The sequence below is a fragment of the Salmo trutta genome, chromosome 26, assembly GCF_901001165.1.
Source record: "Salmo trutta chromosome 26, fSalTru1.1, whole genome shotgun sequence".
NCBI classification, from domain to species: domain Eukaryota; kingdom Metazoa; phylum Chordata; class Actinopteri; order Salmoniformes; family Salmonidae; genus Salmo; species Salmo trutta.
The window spans coordinates 5,078,841-5,099,700 of NC_042982.1; the positions used below are offsets into that span (position 1 = coordinate 5,078,841).

A 20,860-nucleotide genomic window follows, 5' to 3' on the forward strand; every position below is an offset into this window, starting at 1 on the left:
GTGTTCTGTCTCCTAGAGATGAACGAAAAGTGAAAATCAATCCCAGAACAACAGCAAAGGACCTTGTGAAGATGCTGGAGGAAACGGGTACAAAGTATCTATATCCACAGTAAAATGAGTCCTATATTGACATAACCTGAAAGGCCGCTCAGCAAGGAAGAAGCCATAAAAAAAGCCAGATTACGGTTTGCAACTGCACATGGGGACAAATATCATACTTTTTGGGGAAATGTCCCCTGGTCTGATGAAACAAAAATAGAACTGTTTGACCATAATGACAAAAGGGGGAGGTTTGCAAGCCGAAGAACACCATCCCAACCGTGAAGCACGGGGGTGGCAGCATCATGTTGTGGGGGTGCTTTGCTGCAGGAGGGAATGGTGCACTTCACAAAATAGATGGCATCATGAGGCAGGAAAATGATGTGGATATATTGAAGCAACATATTGTGGGAAGCTTGTGGAAGGCTACCCGAAAAGTTTGACCCAAGTTAAACAATTGAATGGCAATGCTACCAAATATTAATTGAGTGTATGTAAACTTCTGACCCACTGGGAATGTGATATGAAATAAAAAATATGTGAAATTAAAGCTGAAATAAATCTTTCTCTCAACTATTATTCTGACATTTCACATTTTTAAAATAAAGTGGTGATCCTTACTGACCTAAGACAGGGGATTTTTACAAGGATTAAATGTCAGGAATTGGGAAAAACTGAGTTTAAATGTATTTGGCTAAGGTGTATGTAAACTTCTGACTTAAAATGTATATATATATATATATATATATATATATATATATATATATATACACACACTACCATTCAAAAGTTTGGGGTCACTTCGAAATGTCCTTGTTTTTGAAAGAAAAGCACATTTTTTTGTCCATTAAAATAACAAAATTGATCAGAAATACAGTGTAGATATTGTTGATTTTGTAAATGACTATTGTAGCTGGAAACGGCAGATTTTTAATTTAGTATCTACATAGGCGTAGGGAGGCGGATTATGAGCAACCATTGCTCCTGTGTTCCAATGTGTAAGGCTCGGGCGTAGTGGGGGAGGAAACAGACGCAGGAAGCAGCGAGAAGGGTTATAGCTTTTAATGCTCGAAAAGCGAAACACCTGCCAACCCAACATGCGAACTTAGCGCACACAAAATGAAAGTGCCCCAAACACAGGGGACAAAATACAGTGAGCGCAACACGATGCACTAGCGCAAAATACAGACAGCGCTTACCCAAGCAACACACAGAGGAAACAATCCCGCACAAAGAGCAGGCGGGCCAGCTAGCTCATATAGCCCCGCTAATCAACCCAACTACGGACAGGTGCAAACAATAACAGAAAGGGGGAAAACAAAAAGGAATCAGTGGCAGCTAGTAGGCCGGTGACGACGACCGCCGAGCGCCCCACCCGAGCAGGAGGGGGCGCCACCTTCGGTGGGAGTCGTGACACAATGGCACGTTTTGTTAGCTAATCCAAGTTTATCATTTTAAAAGGCTAATTGATCAAACTGTTGTTCTAATTAAAGAAGCAATAAAACTGGCCTTCTTTAGACTAGTTGAGTATCTGGAGCATTAGCATTTGTGGGTTCAATTACAGGCTCAAAATGGCCAGAAACAAGGACCTTTCTTGTGAAACTCGTCAGTCTTTTCTTTTTCTGAGAAATAAAGGCTATTCAATGCTAGAATTTGCCAAGAAAATGAAGATCTCGTATACCGCTGTGTACTACTCCCTTCACAGAACAGCGCAAACTGGCTCTAACTGTAATAGAAAGTAGAGTGGGAGGCCCCGGTGCACAACTGAGCAAGAAGACAAGTACATTAGAGTGTCTAGTTTGAGAAACAGACGCCTCACAAGTCCTCAACTGGCAGCTTCATTAAATTTTACCCGCAAAACACCAGTCTCAACATCAACAGTGAAGAGGTGACTCCGGGATGGTGCCTTCTAGGCAGAGTTGCAAAGAAAAAGTCATATCTCAGACTGGCCAATAAAAATAAAAGATTAAGATGGGCAAATGAACACAGACACTGGACAGAGGAAGGTTGGAAAAAGTGTTATTGACAGACGAATCTAAGTTTGAGGTGTTCGGATCACAAAGAAGAACATTCGTGAGATGCAGAAAATATGAAAAGACGCTAGAGGAGTGCTTGATGCCATCTTTCAAGCATGGTGGAGGCAATGTGATGGTCTGGGGGTGCTTTGGTGTTGGTAAAGTGGGAGATTTGTACAGGGTAAAAGGGATCTTGAAGAACGAAGGCTATCACTGCAACGCCATGCCATACCCTGTGGACGGCGCTTAATTGGAGCCAATTTCCTCCTACAACAGGACAATGACCCAAAATACAGCTTCAAACTATGCAAGAAGTATTTAGGGAAGAAGCAGTCAGCTGGTATTCTGTCTATAATGGAGTGGCCAGGACAGTCACCGGATCTCAACCCTATTGAGCTGTTGTGGGAGCAGCTTGACCGTATGGTACGTAAAAAGCCAATCCAACTTGTGGGAGGTGCTTCAGGAAGCATGGGCTGAAATCTCTTCAGATTACCTCAACAAACTGACAACTAGAATGCCAAAGTTCTGCAAGGCTGTAATTTCTGCAAATGGAGGATTCTTTGACGAAAGCAAAGTTTGAAGGACACAATTATTATTTAAATTAAAAATCATTGGAAAACAAGGACATTTCTAAGTGACCCCAAACTTTTGAACGGTGGTGTATATTTTGATAAAATATAGAATTTGTCCTTTACCACTATAGCCCAGAGAAACGCATTGAATAACACATTCATAAATGTAAAAAAATATAGTCAAAAAATCGATCATAAGAAACAAGGTTTTGAAGTATCTGGAGATATAAGAAAGCTCATACTGTGTTTAAACCCTTTTTTGGGTAGGCACAAAAGTACTTTCATACTTCCGTAAATTTTTTTGAAACGGTACTGGTTACCTTCAGACTAGTCCTGTGACACTTGTGGGGGTCGTAGAGCAAAACGGAGAGCAAAACACCATCGTGTTCATGAGAATATTCTCTTTCCACAGTGGGGCCATATTAGTTTGTAGCCCAAACGCTTCGGACGCTACAAACAGAAGTTGTCATCAACAGTATTCGACTTCAGAAGAGTCCCCTGACACCTTTGGGGGTTATAGAGCAAAACGGAGACCGCCACCGTGCTCCCCTTTCCATAAATGAACCTTTATTTAACTAGGCAAGTCAGTTAATAAGAACAAAGTCGTATTTACAATAGCGTCTGTATCACAGACGTTTTCATGAGAAGACCAATTTTTGTGATGTCTCATGGTCTGACCAACACCGCTCTAGCCACCTTTCACCGCAGATGCGGAAGTATAACATAGGCGGATGTGGTGGACTGAGAAAAACAGTTATCTCTAGCTTAAACTGATGGATTCTGATTACTTAGATTGATGCACCTGTGCGTCAATCGACTCTAGGGGGTTAAACGCACATTGTACTGTAGGTGTATGCCCATTAGATTCATACCATCATTCAGTCAGTAACCTTATTGCGCTGGGGCTTCCAAATTGAGGACAGTAGCCCTATTGTTATAAAAAAAGGACCCTTCCTTGCAATTCTCAGAATTAGTAGAGCTTAATGGTCGTGGTAGCTCCTCCTCATACATAAGAACAACTGTATTCCTCTCCCTGCTTGGTTGGCTGCCTGTAAACCCCGTCCTAATTTAGTGCTGTAGTGGATGTGCCCAGGTAGAAATTGGATTAGGGATGGATCAGTGGCAGCAGTAAGGGGGAAATGTCACACAGCCAGCACTACCTGCCCAGCACAGTGTGTGTGTGTGTGTGTGTGTGTGTGTGTGTGTGTGTGTGTGTGTGTGTGTGTGTGTGTGTGTGTGTGTGTGTGTGTGTGTGTGTGTGTGTCTTTCTACCTTCCCAGCCCCAGCCTTCCCACAACACCAGACCTCTTCCTGCCTTTTATTAGAGCTCTGATTAGGGCTGATGGATTATGAATGATGGATAGAAAGTCAGCCAAGACCACCAAGCTTTGTAGAGGTGTGTGCGTGATTGCCCTTACAAAAAAAGCACGTCAAATGTATGTGAAATTTAGAGTTCGCATGTTAACACCACCTTTTCACATGTGAGAAAAACGTGTTTTCACCTCACTTGAATTTTGCATGTGAAAAATGGGATATACCATTTCACATGTGAAAAACTTTCTCATGTGAACATCTCACGTTCAACATGTGGAATTGCAAGTTCCCGTGTGGTGGTGAAATGGTGTCATTCTCCTCACATGTTAAAAGGTGGTGTTAACATGTTGCAGTAGCAATTTTTCCACGTATGGGATTGCAAATTCTGTAACTGTAACGGCCGTCGAAGGGAGTAGACCAAGGCGCAGCGGGTTGAGTGCTCATAATTAACTTTATTAGAACACTAAACAAAACAAGAAAAAACACGACAGCCAAACAGTACTGTCAGGTACACGAAACACTGAACATAAAATAACCACCCACAAACACAATGAGGAAAAACCCCTACTTAAATATAGTCTCTAATCAGAGGTAACGAGATACAGCTGTCTCCAATTAAAGACCAATCCCAAACCTAGACATAGACAACCTAGAATAAACATAGAAACCCCGAAACACACAAACCAAACACCCCCTGCCACGCCCTGACCAAACTACAATAACAAATAACCCCTTTTACTGGTCAGGACGTGACAGTAACACCATTCTGTAAAAAGGTAACTTAGCCTACCTGAGTATAATAATTCAAGTGCGTTAATTCAGCAGCGGTACACGCCTCTCTTCTTCATATGTTAGTCAGTGACTATTAGAAAGAGCCCAGTGAAAAGAACAGAAGCTAGTGCTCCATGTCTCCTTATTTATCCTGTTTAACATGTTAAAATGAGCACTGTCAGAGTTAATCAGTTAACTCAAGTTCACTTTTTGTCATTTCAGTGCAGACATTTGTTTTGGGGGGCACATTGTCTGAAATCTTTCAAAATACACTGAAAACATCCAACATAAATTACAGCTCGATTTGAGCAAATTATGAAGCGAATCCTGTGATATACTCTATACATTTTGTAATCATTTGACAGCTCTAGTTGTCATTAAAGTGTGAAAATGCATATGTGAAAGTGTAGCGGACATGAGTACACGTGAAATGTATAATACCACATGTGAAATGTTGGGAAACCACATGTGTCTGAGTCATGTGAAAAATATCCATGTGTCTGACTCTTTTTCACATCTGATTTGTTCACATGTGAAACATTGGTGTGAAATGTCACGCGTGTCCGAAAACCACGTGTGTGCCTCGTGAAAATGTACAAACGTTTACATGGGACATTTTTCACGTGATTTGTTCACACGTGTTCAGATGTGTCCAAAAAAACACATATTTGTACACCTTATTTTCACTTACTGCATGTGAGTGGTGTGTGTGTGTGTGTGGTTTTGATGTGTGTGTGTGCGTGCATTCTTGTGTGCATATGAATGTGTATATTTCTGTGGGTTCACAGAACTGAACTCCAGGTCCCGTGCATATGTTGGCTTTATCTCATTTGCAGCTGCTGCAGCTTTCAATGAGAATTAATTGATTTGAGGGAATCAATTGTAAACAAACAGAATGGACTCCAGACAACCCACTGACCTTCTGACCAAGATTAGACAGAAGTGGTGCAGAATTCCGTTATAATGATCCACATTCATATTGGAAAAGTTGTCACTTGTCACGGATGTAAATTGCTTTGGCCATAGAACGAGGAGGAGCGGGAAAAGAATCCCAAACGGACACATTGGCCTTTTCTCAATTGAATTTGCTCAACTACTGCGTTCTCTCTCCTCTGTCCTCTCTGGCCTACTTTTGAAAAAGGTAATCGAGGAGAGGCAGCGAGGAGAGTGAAAGTGGATGAAAAGGCACTTGTATGAAATGGCTGTCCTTATCCAATCTTGCGTCATCAGGCAAGTTACGTGTACAGGGTGGAACTCCAAAATAAATATACAAAGTGATAAAAACTAATTTAGAAGAAATGAGAAAAGGACATTCTGTTCCCTGTGTAAAATAGAAAATACACCCCTGTAAAAAGCCTCACGGGTCATCATGTCAGGATAATCAAGATCACTTTGTAGTTCGGTGACGCCGTGCAGACAGGTGCAAATGTGCTTTAAATGGAGGAGAGAGGGGCAGGTGGGTGGGATAGGAGAAGGAGGGGAGTGTAGGGGACACTCCATTGGATGACAAAGGGATTATTTATTAATCATTTGATTCACTGCTCCTGTAATTTTCTAATCTCGTTCGGCGAGGATCCCGAGCTTTGCTCCAATGGCTAAAAGATTGTCCCCCTTTACTCTCCCTTTATAAATATTTACCCGCATTTGGTGTTTGTTAATGGCCCATCCCCCACCCCAGCCAGTCTGTCTCCCTCCACGGTTGTGTCTGAAATGGCACCCTGTTCCCTACATAGTTCACTACATAGTACATCTTAGCCGCCCACATCTTAAAACAGCAGTCCTCCTTCTCACTACCATACAATGTTAATTAAAGACCCACCTGAAATTGCATTTTGTTTCCCCTGCAAGTAAGATTAAACCCAAACTCGTGTGCAGGGGAGTGCATAGGGAAAATTATATTTCCCTAAATATGTTCCCTTTTAAACACTGATTCAGTGTGATGGTGATGGTGGATGTTAGAAAAGACAGATCACAACTGCTTTTTGAAGACTGATAAAATATCTGAAAGGTTTAGATTAAATGTAGTTCTCAGCTATTATTTTAACCAGGTCATTGTGCCCCTCTGCATGACGGCACATTTTGCTTGGCACTAACTCCTACATGACACTTGTAAGTACTACTTTTGTCCCCAATTGTTATCTTAAAAAGAATGCTTCTTGACAAGAGATTCTAAATGGTTAGCAAAAACTTCCACATGGCCAGATCTCATTCCAAGCTGTTGCTAATTATGTTCTATGATTACACCCCCATTCAATCTGTCATATTTTAATCCACAGCTGTAGATCTACTATCGGTGAGGTGAAATCTTACACAGAGCAGCTGTAAGTTAATACATTGATAGAACATGATCAAGTTAATAGGCAGAAAACCCCAAAACCTCCTACTTATTAAAGATGAACTGGGAACCGCTGGCTCAGACTGTTAGTGTAGGATAGAACTACACACTAAGCAACATACAACTCCTATTTAATAGGCTGAATGTGGTCTTTTGACCATGTCCTGTCCTGTATTATCTGACTGGATGCTTGTCTCTGTGTGTTGACAGTGTGCCAGATCCTGTCCAAGGGAGTGGTGGCAGTCCTGGGTCCCTCCGCCAGCCCTGCTTCCAATTCCATCATCAGCAATATCTGTGGAGAGAAAGAGGTGAGTACTGGCTCGTATTTTGACTGGCTTTATTTCGCCTGTCACAATATCACTGTTTGCCGGTTATATTATGGAACAGTATGTTTTATTATTACTGTGGTTTTGAGACCGTGCTTGACCCTTGTCAATGACTCACGTCAATGCCACAGCAGACAGAATTCTTTTCATAACGTTCTAAGCTATTGTCTGAATTTTCAAAGGGGCCAAGAGTCAAGGACTTAACAGCGTACAACATTCATCTAATCTAATCATTTCTCAGATGGATTGTAAATTGGCTTGGCCCTGCCATGTGTCTGTTAGTTTTGTGAAGGACCACCTCTCCTTGAACAACATAGAAAGTCATCATTTATATGTTTTCAGTTCAGGGTCCATTCAAATAAAATAAAATAAAATGTTATTTGTCACATGCGCTGAATACATGCGCCGAATACCTTACAGTGAAATGCTTACTTACAAGCCTTTGACGAACAATGCAGTTTAAAAAAAAGAAAGAAAAGTAAGAGATAAGAATAACAAATAATTAAAGAGCAGCTGTAAATAACAATAGCGGGGCTATATACAGGGGGTACCGGTACAGAGTCAATATACGGGGGCACCGGTGTCGAGGTAATTGAGGTAATATGTACATTGAGTCGTGATGTTGAACAGTTTTGCTTAGGCTCCAGTGATTTGTGCTTACTGCAGGATGTTACTACTGTATTTTATGCATGATATTATGCAAAATGTCAATTTATATAAGTCTATAATAAAAATCACATTTCTTTTCCGATATATGTCACCTTTAATGGGAACTGGGATGATTTGATCAGTCTTTAGGCTTGGACTCCCTGCAGTTGTAACTCTCTGGTGATGTATACTGTCTATCCCTTTGAAATGTTCTGAACCTGAGGTCATTCCCTGTGTGAATAAATGAACATGTAGATGAATCGTACGTTCTTAACCTGTTGGAGGTAGGGGGCAGTATTTACACGGCCGGATAAAAAACGTACCTGATTTAATCTGGTTATTACTACTGCCCAGAAACTAGAATATGCATATAATTATTGGCTTTGGATAGAAAACACGCTAAAGTTTCTAAAACTGTTTGAATGGTGTCTGTGAGTATAACAGAACTCATATGGCAGGCCAAAACCTGAGAAGATTCCTTACAGGAAGTGGCCTGTCTGACCATTCCTTGAGCTTCTTGCCTCTGTTTATTGAAGACTGAGGATCTTTGCTGTAACGTGACACTTCCTACGGCTCCCATAGGCTCTCAGAAGGCGGGAAAAAGCTGAATGATGTCATTCCAGCCCCAGGCTGAAACACATTTGCGCTTTTGGCAAGTGGCCGATCAGAGGACAATGGGCTGAGGCGCGTGCCCGAGTCGACCCCATGCTTTATTTTCTTTCGTCTTTTTACCTAAACGCAGATTCCCGGTCGGAATATTATCGCTTTTTTACGAGAAAAATGGCATAAAAATTGATTTTAAACAGCGGTTGACATGCTTCGAAGTACGGTAATGGAATATTTAGAAATGTTTTGTCACGAAATGCGTCGTGCTCGTCACCCTTCTTTACCCTTTCGGATAGTGTCTTGAACGCACGAACAAAACGCCGCTGTTTGGATATAACTATGGATTATTTGGGACCAAACCAACATTTGTTATTGAAGTAGAAGTCCTGGGAGTGCATTCTGACGAAGAACACCAAAGGTAATAACATTTTTCTTATAGTAAATCTGACTTTGGTGAGTGCTAAACTTGCTGGGTGTCTAAATAGCTAGCCCTGTGATGCCGGGCTATCTACTTAGAATATTGCAAAATGTGCTTTCACCGAAAAGCTATTTTAAAATCGGACATATCGAGTGCATAGAGGAGTTCTGTATCTATAATTCTTAAAATAATTGTTATGCTTTTTGTGAACGTTTATCGTGAGTAATTTAGTAAATTTGTAGTAAATTCACCGGAAGTTTGTGGGGAATATGCTAGTTCTGAACCTCACATGCTAATGTAAAAAGCTGGTTTTTGATATAAATATGAACTTGATTGAACAAAACATGCATGTATTGTATAACATAATGTCCTAGGGTTGTCATCTGATGAAGATCATCAAAGGTTAGTGCTGCATTTAGCTGTCTTCTGGGTTTATGTGACATTATATGCTAGCTTGAAAAATGGGTGTCTGTGTGGTTAGATTTCAGTGTGGTCAGATTTCGTCCCACATACCCTAGAGAGGTTAATACATCTAGATGTTCCGCTAGCGGAACACCGCTCCAATATCCAATGATAGGGCGTGGCGCGTATTACAAATTCCTCAAAAATTCAAAAACTTCCATTTTTCAAACATATGACTATTTTACACCATTTTAAAGACAAGACTCTCCTTTATCTAACCACATTGTCCGATTTCAAAAAGGCTTTACAACGAAAGCAAAACATTAGATTATGTCAGGAGAGTACCCAGCCAGAAATAATCAGACACCCATTTTTCAAGCTAGCATATAATGTCACAAAAACCAAAACCACAGCTAAATGCAGCACTAACCTTTGATGATCTTCATCAGATGACACTCCTAGGACATTATGTTATACAATACATGCATGTTTTGTTCAATCAAGTTCATATTTATATCAAAAACCATCTTTTTACATTAGCATGTGACGTTCAGAACTAGCATACCCACCGAAACTTCCAGTGAATTTACTAAATTACTCACGATAAACGTTCACAAAAAACATAACAATTATTTTAAGAATTATAGATACAGAACTCCTTTATGCAATCGCTATGTCCAATTTTAAAATAGCTTTTCGGTGAAAGCACATTTTGCAATATTCTGAGTAGATAGCCCGGCCATCATGGCTAGCTATTTTGACACCCACCAAGTTTGGCACTCACCAAACTTAGATTTACTATAAGAAAAATTGGATTACCTTTGCTGTTCTTCGTCAGAATGCACTCCCAGGACTTCTACTTCAACAACAAATGTTGGTTTGGTTCCAAATTATCCATAGTTATATCCAAATAGCTGCGTTTGTTCTTGCGTTCAAGACACTATCCGAAGGGTGACGCGCCGGCGCATATCGTGACAAAAATTTTCAAAATATTCCATTACCGTACTTCGAAGCATGTCAAACGCTGTTTAAAATACATTTTTATGCGATTTTTCTCGTAAAATAGCGATAATATTCCGACCGGGCGACGTTGTTTTCGTTCAAAGACTGAAAATGTCAAATGGACTCTTCACGTGCACGCACGCACCCGTTTCATTGTTCTCAGATCGACCACTATCCAAATGCGCTACTGTTTTTCAGCCAGGGACTGCAGAGTCATCATTCAACGTTCTGGCGCCTTCTGAGAGCCTATGGGAGCCTTCGAAAATGTCACGTTACAGCAGAGATCCTCTGTTTTCGATAAAGAGGCTATAGAAGGCCAAGAAATGGTCAGAGAGGGCACTTCCTGTTTAGAATCTTCTCAGGTTTTGGCCTGCCATATGAGTTCTGTTATACTCACAGACACCATTCAAACAGTTTTAGAAACTTTAGGGTGTTTTCTATCCAAATCGAACAATTATATGCATTTTCTAGTTTCTGGGCAGGAGTAATAACCAGATTAAATCGGGTACATTTTTTATCCGGCCGTGAAAATACTGCCCCCTATCCTAAACAGGTTAAACAAGTTAACTTTCTGTAATGTATTCATCGGACCATGCGCCACACAAGACTCCTTAAAGCAGCGTTTCCCAAACTTGGTCATCGGGACCCCAAGGTGTGCATGTTTTGTTTTTTTGCCCTACATAGCTGTTTCAAATAATCAACTAATCATCAAAACGTGCACCTCTTGGGGTCCCGAGGACCAAGTTTGGGAAACGCTGTCTTAAAGGGATACCTTGTGATTTTGACAATGAGGCCCTTTATCTACTTCCCCAGAGTCAGAGCATGCTAGCAGACACCCATAGACTTCCAACCAATGCTAGTTAGCATTGGCTCACAAAACTACCTCTAACTTCCTTCATAGTGGACACAGAGACATAAAAATGGTATCTACCTGTTCATCGGACTCTGGAGATGTAAATGTCATAAGATGTTCTTAAAGATGTTCTTAATCTTAACTTTAATGCTAAATGATTAAGGCAAATACATTAAAATGTTTCACGCAAATACCATCTAAAAGGCCAGGCACAAGACTGTGTGAGTTCTGCAGGTCTAAAACGATGATGACATGTAAGAATGATGATGCCACATCCTGGCTTTTAAAAAAGGCCAACAGGATAGTGTTTCGAGGAGTTTCTCTAATAGCTGTCAGAGGTGTACTCTGACAATGAATAAAGGTCACATTGCTCTGTTATTACCCTGAAAAGGATATCTCACTAATGGTCTCCTTTTGCAAACTAGACATATCGATAGTCTTTCTCAGTAGAGGACAACAGGCCTGGCCCTGGCTGATGGAACATGTCTGTGGGACTGAGGGAGGGAGAGTACTTTGGCCACTTTATTACGACCTGTTTGAGGGGAGAGTGGAGTGTGATGGAGAATATTGTTTTCCACTATAATTGCCAGAGGTGTGTGTTTAATGCAGTAGCCACATAGTACTAATGTTGATTAGCAGTTATTATAGATGGAGATTATTAGATTATTGATATTGCATATGTGCTGGTATAATGTGCATCCAACACTGACAAATAGATCAATGAGGAATCAATGTGTTGTATACAGTGTCTTCAGAAAGTATTCACATCCCTTGACTTGTTCCACATTTTGTTGTGTTACAGCCTTAAGTTACATGTCGCTGGCCTACACACCATAACCCATAATGTGGAATTATGTTTTTCAAACTTTTTACAAATTAATTAAAAATGGAAAGCTGAAATGTCTTGAGTCAATAAGTATTCAAGCCCTTTATGGAAGCCTAAATAATTGCTTAACAAGTCACATAATAAGTTGCATGGACTCACTCTGTGTGCAATAATAGTGTTTAACATGATTTTTGAATGACCTAATATCTATACCTCACACATACTATCTGTAAGGTCCCTCAGTCGAAGTGAATTTCAAACACCTATTCATCCACAAAAAACAGGGAGGTTTTCCAATGCCTCGCAAAGAAGGGCACCTATTTGTAGATGGGTAAAAATAAAAGCAGACATTCAATTTCGCTTTGAGCATGGTGAAGTTATTAATTACACTTTGGATAGTGAATCATTGCACACAGTCTATACAAAGATACAGGCATCCTTCCTAACTCAGTTGCCAGAGAGGAAGAAAACCGCTCAGGGATTTCACCAAGAGGCCAATAGTGACTTTAAAACAATTACTAGTTTAATGGCTGTAATAGAAAATTGAGGATGGAATCAACAACATTGTAGTTACTCCACATTACTAACCTAATTGACAGAGTGAAAAGAAGGAAGCCTGTACAGAAGACAAATATTCCAAAATATGCATCCTGTTTGCAACAAGTAACTAAAGTAATGCTGCAAAACATGTGGCAAACTGAGTACCACGTTTTATATTTTCAAGCATATCATGTTATGGGTATGCTTGTAATCGTTAAGGACTGGGGAGTTTTTTAGGACAATAAAGAAATGGAATGGAGCTAAGCACAGGCAAAATCCTAGAGAAAAACATGGTTCAGTCAGCTTTCCACCAGATACAGGGAGATGAATTCACCTTTCAGCAGGACAATAACCTAAAACACAAGGCTAAATCTACACTGGAGTTGCTTACCAAGAAGACATTTACATTTACATTACATTTAAGTCATTTAGCAGACGCTCTTATCCAGAGCGACTTACAAACAGTTAATGTTTCTGAGTGGCCGAGTTACAATGTTGACTTAAATCTACTTGAAAATCTATGGCAAGACCTGAAAATTGTTGTGTACCAATGATCAACAACCAATTTGACAGAGCTTGAAGAATTCTGAAAAGAATAATGCGCAAATGTTGCGCAATCCAACTGTGGAAAGCTCTTAGAGACTTACCCAGAAAGACTCACAGCTGTAATCGCTGCAAAAGTACTTTTACCAAGTATTGACTCAGTGGTGTGAATACTTATGTAAATTAAATATTTTTGTGTTTCATTTTCAATACATTTGCAAAAATCTATAAAAACATGTTTTCACTTTGTCTTTATGGGGTTTTGTGTGTACAGTCGTGGCCAAAAGTTTTGAGAATGACACAAATATTAATTTCCACAAAGTTTGCTGCTTCAGTGTCTTAAGATATTTTTGTCAGGTGTTACTATGGAATACTGAAGAATAATTACAAGCATTTCAGAAGTGTCAAAGGCTTTTATTGACAATTACATGAAGTTGATGCAATTACATGAAGTTATTGACAATTACATGAAGTTGATACAATTACATGAAGTTGACCCTTCTTTTTCAAGACCTCTGCAATCCGCCCTGGCATGCTGTCAATTAACTTCTGGATCACATCCTGACTGATGGCAGCCCATTCTTGCATAATCAATGCTTGGAGTTTGTCAGAATTTGTGGGTTTTTGTTTGTCCACTCGCCTCTTGAGGATTGACCACAAGTTCTCAATGGGATTAAGGTCTGGGGAGTTTCCTGGCCATGGACCCAAAATATCGATGTTTTGTTCCCCGAGCCACTTACTTATCACTTTTGCCTTATGGCAAGGTGCTCCATCATGCTGGAAAGGCATTGTTAGTAACCAAACTGTTCCTGGATGGTAAGGAGAAGTTGCTCTCGGAGGATGTGTTGGTACCATTCTTTATTCATGGCTGTGTTCTTAGGCAAAATTGTGAGTGAGGCCACTCCCTTGGCTGAGAAGCAACCCCACACATGAATGGTCTCAGGATGCTTTACTGTTGGCATGACACAGGACTGATGGTAGCGTTCACCTTGTCTTCTCCGGACAAGCTTTTTTCCGGATGCCCCAAACAATCGGAAAGGGGATTCATCAGAGAAAATTACTTTACCCCAGTCCTCAGCAGTCCAATCCCTGTACCTTTTGCAGAATATCAGTCTGTCTCTGATGTTTTTCCTGGAGAGAAGTGGCTTCTTTGATGCCCTTCTTGACACCAGGCCATCCTCCAAAAGTATTCGCCTCACTGTGCGTGCAGATGCACTCACGCCTGCCTGCTGCCATTCCTGAGCAAGCTCTGTACTGGTGGTGCCCCGATCCCGCAGCTGAATCAACTTTAGGAGACGGTCCTGGCGCTTGCTGGCCTTTCTTGGGCGCCCTGAAGCCTTCTTCACAACAATTGAACCGATCTCCTTGAAGTTCTTGATGATCCGATAAATGGTTGATTTAGGTGCAATCTTACTGGCAGCAATATCCTTGCCTGTGAAGCCCTTTTTGTGCAAAGCAATGATGGCGGCACGTGTTTCCTTGCAGGTAACCACCGTTGACAGAGGAAGAACAATGATTCCAAGCACCACCCTCCTTTTGAAGCTTCCAGTCTATATATCAACCCTGCATCTACAGTAGCCTATATAGTGTTATATGGTGTTTTGTGTGTGTGTGTGTGTGTGTGTGTGTGTGTGTGTGTGTGTGTGTGTGTGTGTGTGTGTGTGTGTGTGTGTGTGTGTGTGTGTTTGTGGCAGTTGTTGTGAAGGTGTTGGGGAGTCAATTACTTCCTGTCTGTGCTCAGTGATTGTGTCTGTGTTCATAATTCTTTACTGGGAGAGTGCACAGATGCTGGCAAGCTGACAGGAGGCCGAGTAAATAGGGGGACATATGAAAATATGGCTCATGACAGCCCCTTCCATGTGATCAACCTATTACAAACACTCAATTTATCATTCGGAGAGCTCCATATCCATTTGGGAGGCTCTAAGTGATGCTGTACAGAGGCATACTGTAGCCCATCTGGATGTAGAGAATGGTAACTAATAAAAACAGTACCTGTTCAGTGGACAGGTTTTTATCTCTTCACAGGAAGCAATTGCGTAGCACAGATGCCGAGAACTCCTAGCTCCATGTACAGTATAATCCTTTTAACACCTCTTAAACGTTAGCTTTCCTATTTAGTGGACTTTGAGCGGTTCTAGTCCGGTTCTGACCAACATTTTGTGTACAGAGTGCTCTGTGAACAGCACAACATCAATTGCTGCACTCTTTGAAATCTGACACCTCATTTGCATAGAGAGCGACACGTTAGATTTTCTGGCCTATGCAGATAATGGTTTGATTTCCTCTGGCTGTGAACCTCGCAGCTTCGCTTACAATACGGGAAATATGAAATGGGATACCCTAGCTATAGCAGCAAAAGCAATCTCATCACGCTGTGATGTTCATTGATGGATTTAGACCACTTTCTCTTGGTCACAGCAAGACAAAATCACTTTGTGTTTAAAGCTGAAGTTGTAACAAGTCAGCAAGCATGGCGTCTGCGTCACTCAGAGGATGCTGGGCAGAAAATGCTCTGTCGTCAGTTATGAAGTGTTGCCAATTTTGTACTGTCAATAAGTATGATCATATTTATTTTACAGTTAAAAGATAGGTTAAATATTAAAGTAATTTATAATTTGATTGTTACTATATTTAGAATGCATTTCAATCATTTCATGCCCTATTCCCCCACTTTTGTTGAGTAATATTTGTTATATTTTCATCTTTTTATCATGTTTGTACTGTGTACTTGAGCTTGTGTCCTCAAAAGAGACTACACCTGAGAAATGTATAACTATTTTTATCAGAAAGGTGAGATTTGAATCTTCTGGCAGTTTAAGCATTACTAGGTATTGTTTATGGCTGTCTTATGATAAATAATTATTGTCTATTTGTCTGTCTATTTAGGCAGAAATCTAAATGTTTACATTGCATTGAACAGTTTTTTATGTTTTGCTGTTGAATGCTGCAGAACATGTTTTAAGTAATAGTCTTCTACACTGAACAAAAATATAAACGCAACATGTAAAGTGTTTGGTCCCATGTTTCATGAGCTGAAATAAAAGATTCCCAAAATTTTACATATGCACAAAAGCTTATTTCTCTCAAATTTTGGGCACCAATTTGTTTACGTCCCTGTTAGTGAGCATTTCTCCTTTGCCAATATCATCCATCCACCTGACAAGTGTGGCATATCAAGAAGTTGATTAAACAGCATGTTCATTACACAGGTGCACCTTGTGTTTGGGACAATAAAAGGCCACTCTAAAATGTGCAGTTTTGTCACACAACACAATGCCGCAGATGTTTCAAGTTTTGAGGGAGCGTGCAATTGGCGTGCTGACTGCAGGAATGTCCACCAGAGCTGTTGCCAGATAATTTAATTTTAATTTCTCTACCATATTTTGGCAGTACGTCCAACCGGCCTCACAACTGCAGGCCACGTATATGGCGTTGTGTGGGTGAGCGGTTGCTGATTTCAACGTTGTGAACAGAATGCTCCATGGTGGCAGAGGGGTTATGGTATGGGCATGCATAAGCTACGGACAATGAACACAATTGCATTTTATCGATGGCAATTTTAATGCTTAGAAATACCGTGGCGAGATCCTGAAGCCCATTGTCGTGCCATTCCGCCGCCATCACCTCATGTTTCAGCATGATAATGCTTGGCTACATGTCGCAAGGATCTGCATACAATTCCTGGAAGCTGAAAATGCCCCAGTTTTTCCATGGCCTGCATACTCACCAGACATGTCACCCATTGAGCTTGTTTGGGATGCTCTGGATCAACTTGTATGACAGTGTGTTCCAGTTCCCGCCAATATCCAGCAACTTCGCACAGCCATTGAAGAGGTGTGGGACAACATTCCACAGGCCACAATCAACAGCCTGATCAACTCTATGCGCTGCATGAGGAAAATGGTGGTCACACCAGATACTGACTGATTTGCTGATCCACGCCCCTACCTTTTTTTAAGGTGTCTGTGACCAACAGATGCATATCTGTATTCCCAGATGTGAAATCCATAGATTAGGGCCTAATGAATTTATTTAAATTGACTGATTTCCTTACATGGACTGTTAATCAGTCCAATTTTTGAAATTGTTGCATGCCGGTTGATATTTTTGTTCAGTATAATTTACATCAGTTGTAAGGACCTCTGACCTGGGTTTAACAATCGAGGAAATGTCTCTGTTTTTAGCATGAATCACACAGAAAATATCACTGCCTATAGACTGCCAATAGGTACTTATCACAGTGGGAGGCCGTTCATTCTATTGCTAGAATAAAAGCGGTACCTGCTGCATGCTGACTGGTAGCGACAAACCTGACGGTTCTACTTTTAGATTTGCAGTGCTTGTCAGTGGCCGAGAACTTCACTTTGTGCCAATCAGAGAGCACAAACCCCCACATTGGGGGAGCCAACAGGAGTGACAACAAATTAAAAAATATATATACAAAAAAAATGGATTTTTTTTTCTCCGTACATCCAGGGTTGCCATGTTTGCGGTTTTCGAACAAATTGTGTAACTTTGAAAACGATGTTGCGGTTGAAAATGTATTGGTAGCGGGTTGTTTTTTTGGGCTACTTCTAGTGAGTGAATGGGTGAATGGTGGGAGGGCTGGATGGGTGTTTATGTGTTGAGAGCACTGGTTGAGAGAGCGCTGCATCTGCGTCACCAAGACAGAGCAGCACACCCACTGACAACTTTTTGCCAGTTGTCTGTAGGTGGTTTAGATTGTCATTAAGGAGACACGTATCCACCCCTTTCTCTATAAAACATATTAACGCACTAGAACTGATATAACAGAGACAAAGCAATAGAAAATAACTTTAGGCGCACTAGAGGGCTTTCGATAAATAAACTGCATTCTAATGTCAACTTTTCTTATGGAAAACCATATCGAACGCATGCTCAGTGCTCAGTTCTTGGGTCTCATGCGCTGCACGAGTGAACATTTGATATGGAAGATAAAGAACTCTCTCGCACGCTTCTGTTATGGGGAAAAGTCCACAATGAAACATACTGACATTAAATGTGGAGAATGACAAATTTGCATCTGTTGGCTATCAAGTAGGCTATTACTTTATATGCCATTGTAGGCTACTGTAGCCTACCATGTGATACAATTAATATGTTGAAATGACGATATCGCTGGACTCATTGCAAATCAATTTGTGCCACTTGTGTAGCCTACCTGGTGCTGGTAAACGGGTTTAATAAATAACCTATATCTTCAGTTTATTGTGGTTGTTGTAGCCTTGTGTTATTATGCAATTATCAATGGCCATGTTTAGTTAATTCATTTGGAAGTTATCAATTGTGATCATGGTCACAGCTCTACTGAAAATGTATCAATTTGCACGTTTAATGTCGATTTCATTGTGGACTTTTCTCTGAAATGAGATGTTGGCCTATCAGGGGCTATAGACAACCTGCATCTAGTCTTAACATCTGGCTCATAAGAACTGTGCAATTGCCAGAAAATAGCCTAACAATTGTTTTTTGAAGTTTGTCCAAATTTTTTGTTTTATTACATAAAAATAAATAATTAGTTTGTATAAAAAGTTTATCCAAGTATTTCACTCAAACTCTCCTGTCGGATTTATTTATAGTTATGGAGATGGGCAAACAGGATTTATTTAATATAATAAACTGGGTGGTTTGAGCCCTGAATGCTGATTGGTTGAAAGCTGTTGTATATCAGACCATGTACCATAGGTATTGCAAAAACATTTGTTTTACTGTTGTAATTATATTGGTAACCAGTTTATAATAGCAATAAGACACCTCAGGGGTTTGTGGTATATTTGCTAAAATACCACGGCTAAGGGCTGTGTCCTAAGAACAGGGACCACACCTCCTCAGGCCTTCTTGTTTAATCATTGCAGTCAAACATGTTAAATTGACATCCATTGATGGAAAATTATCTGGCGAGTTTAATGAGTGCAAATTATATTTTATCTTGGGACGTATTGTTAAACTCGCAAGAATTATAATTTTGATGGCAAACCGAATTCAGCTTCTTAGTCTACATCGTCAGAAATTATGTCGATATTCCTTCTTAAGATCGGACCCTTTTTTCAATTTCGCTTAAAATGACCCAAATCTAACTGGCTGTAGCTCAGGACCTGAAGCAAGGATATGGATATTCTTGATATCATTTGAAAGGAAACACTTTGAAGTTTGTGGAAATGTGAAATTAATGTAGTAGAATATAACACTTTAGATCTGGTAAAAGATAATACAAAGAAAAAAACATGCGTCTTTCTTAGTTTTTTTTGTTCCATAATCTTTGAAATGCAAGAGAAAGGCCATAATGTATTACTCCAGCCCAGGCCCAATTTAGATTTTGGTCACTAGATGGCAGCAGTGTATGTGCAAAGTTTTAAACTGATTCAATGAACCATTGTATTTCTGTTCAAAATGTTGTGTCAAGACTGCCCAAATGTGCCTTATTGGTTTATTAATACATTTTCAAGTTCATAACTGTGCACTCTACTCAAACAATAGCATTGTATTCTTTCACTGTAATAGCTACTGTGAATTGGACAGTGCAGTTAGATTAACAAGAATTTAAGCTTTCTGCCCATATCAGATACAGTTGAAGGTGGAAGTTTACATACACTTAGGTTGGAATCATTAAAACTCGTTTTTCAACCTCTCCATGTCAGACTCTCTCTAGGAGAGGTGGGTGTAGAAGTCAGGCGCAGGAGAGGAGTAAATACGGAGAAGGCGTATTTAATAACAGTTCATCAAAACACCACAGGCACAGACTAAACAGCAGTCCACAAAATACATCTAGAACAAAGTCTAGTGAAAAAGCACTTGTGTAAAATAATGAACTAAAATGAACGCCACCAAAACCCAAAGACAGGGAAAACGCAAACAAACCCACACGCAACAGAATGGGTAGGGCGAGAATAAATACACAAACTAAACTAGACACAGGTGAACAATCAAAACAGACATGACTAAATGAAAAGGAAAAAAGGATTGGTGGCAGCTAGTAGACCGGCGACGACGACCGCCGTGCGCTGCCCGAACAGGGAGAGGAGCGGCAGTACCCCCCCCCCCTGATGCGCGGCTCCCGCAGCGCCGACGCCGGCCTCGAGGACGACCCTGAGGACGAGGCACAGGGCGATCCGGATGAAGGTTGTGGAACTCACCTGAGGTGTACGAGCAGTGCTCTGCCTGCCCTCTCGACTCCCAGACGAGCTCCTCCAGCACCGGTCAGCAGTGTGACCTCTCCGACCACAACTGGTGTAGGAGGAGGCTCCTCCTCCAGTCGACCTAGCGGCAGCACCCCCCAAATCCATGGGCATCGGAGCAGGTGGGCTGGGAGGTGGAACAAACAGGACCCGATCAGAACGCCCACGGGCAGTCAGCAAGTTGTCCAGTCTGATGGACATATCTATTAGTTAGTCCAAAGTGAGGGTGGTGTCCAGAAAAGCTAGCTCCCTGTGGCGTCCTCTCGTAGGCTACACCTATAATGGTCTATCAGGGCCCTGTCATTCCACCCCGCGCCGGCGGCCAGCGTCCGGAAATCCAGTGCGAAATCCTGGGCGCTCCTCGTCTCCTGCCTCAAATGAAACAGACGTTCACCAGCCGCTCTACCTTCTGGGTGAACTCTGGATAATGGTCCCTCGCCGAATCTGGGCT

At 41.0% G+C, this 20,860-nt stretch overlaps 1 protein-coding gene across 1 annotated transcript in view; it reads left to right on the forward strand.

Moving 5' to 3' along the window:
• Window positions 1-20,860, forward strand: part of LOC115162938 (glutamate receptor ionotropic, kainate 4-like) — a 462,700-nt gene that overhangs the window by 298,473 nt on the left and 143,367 nt on the right. Inside the window, exon 4 of the mRNA XM_029714471.1 lies at window positions 7,257-7,354. Within this exon, the coding sequence (XP_029570331.1) occupies window positions 7,257-7,354 (98 nt within the window). The remainder of the gene's footprint in view (window positions 1-7,256; window positions 7,355-20,860) is intronic.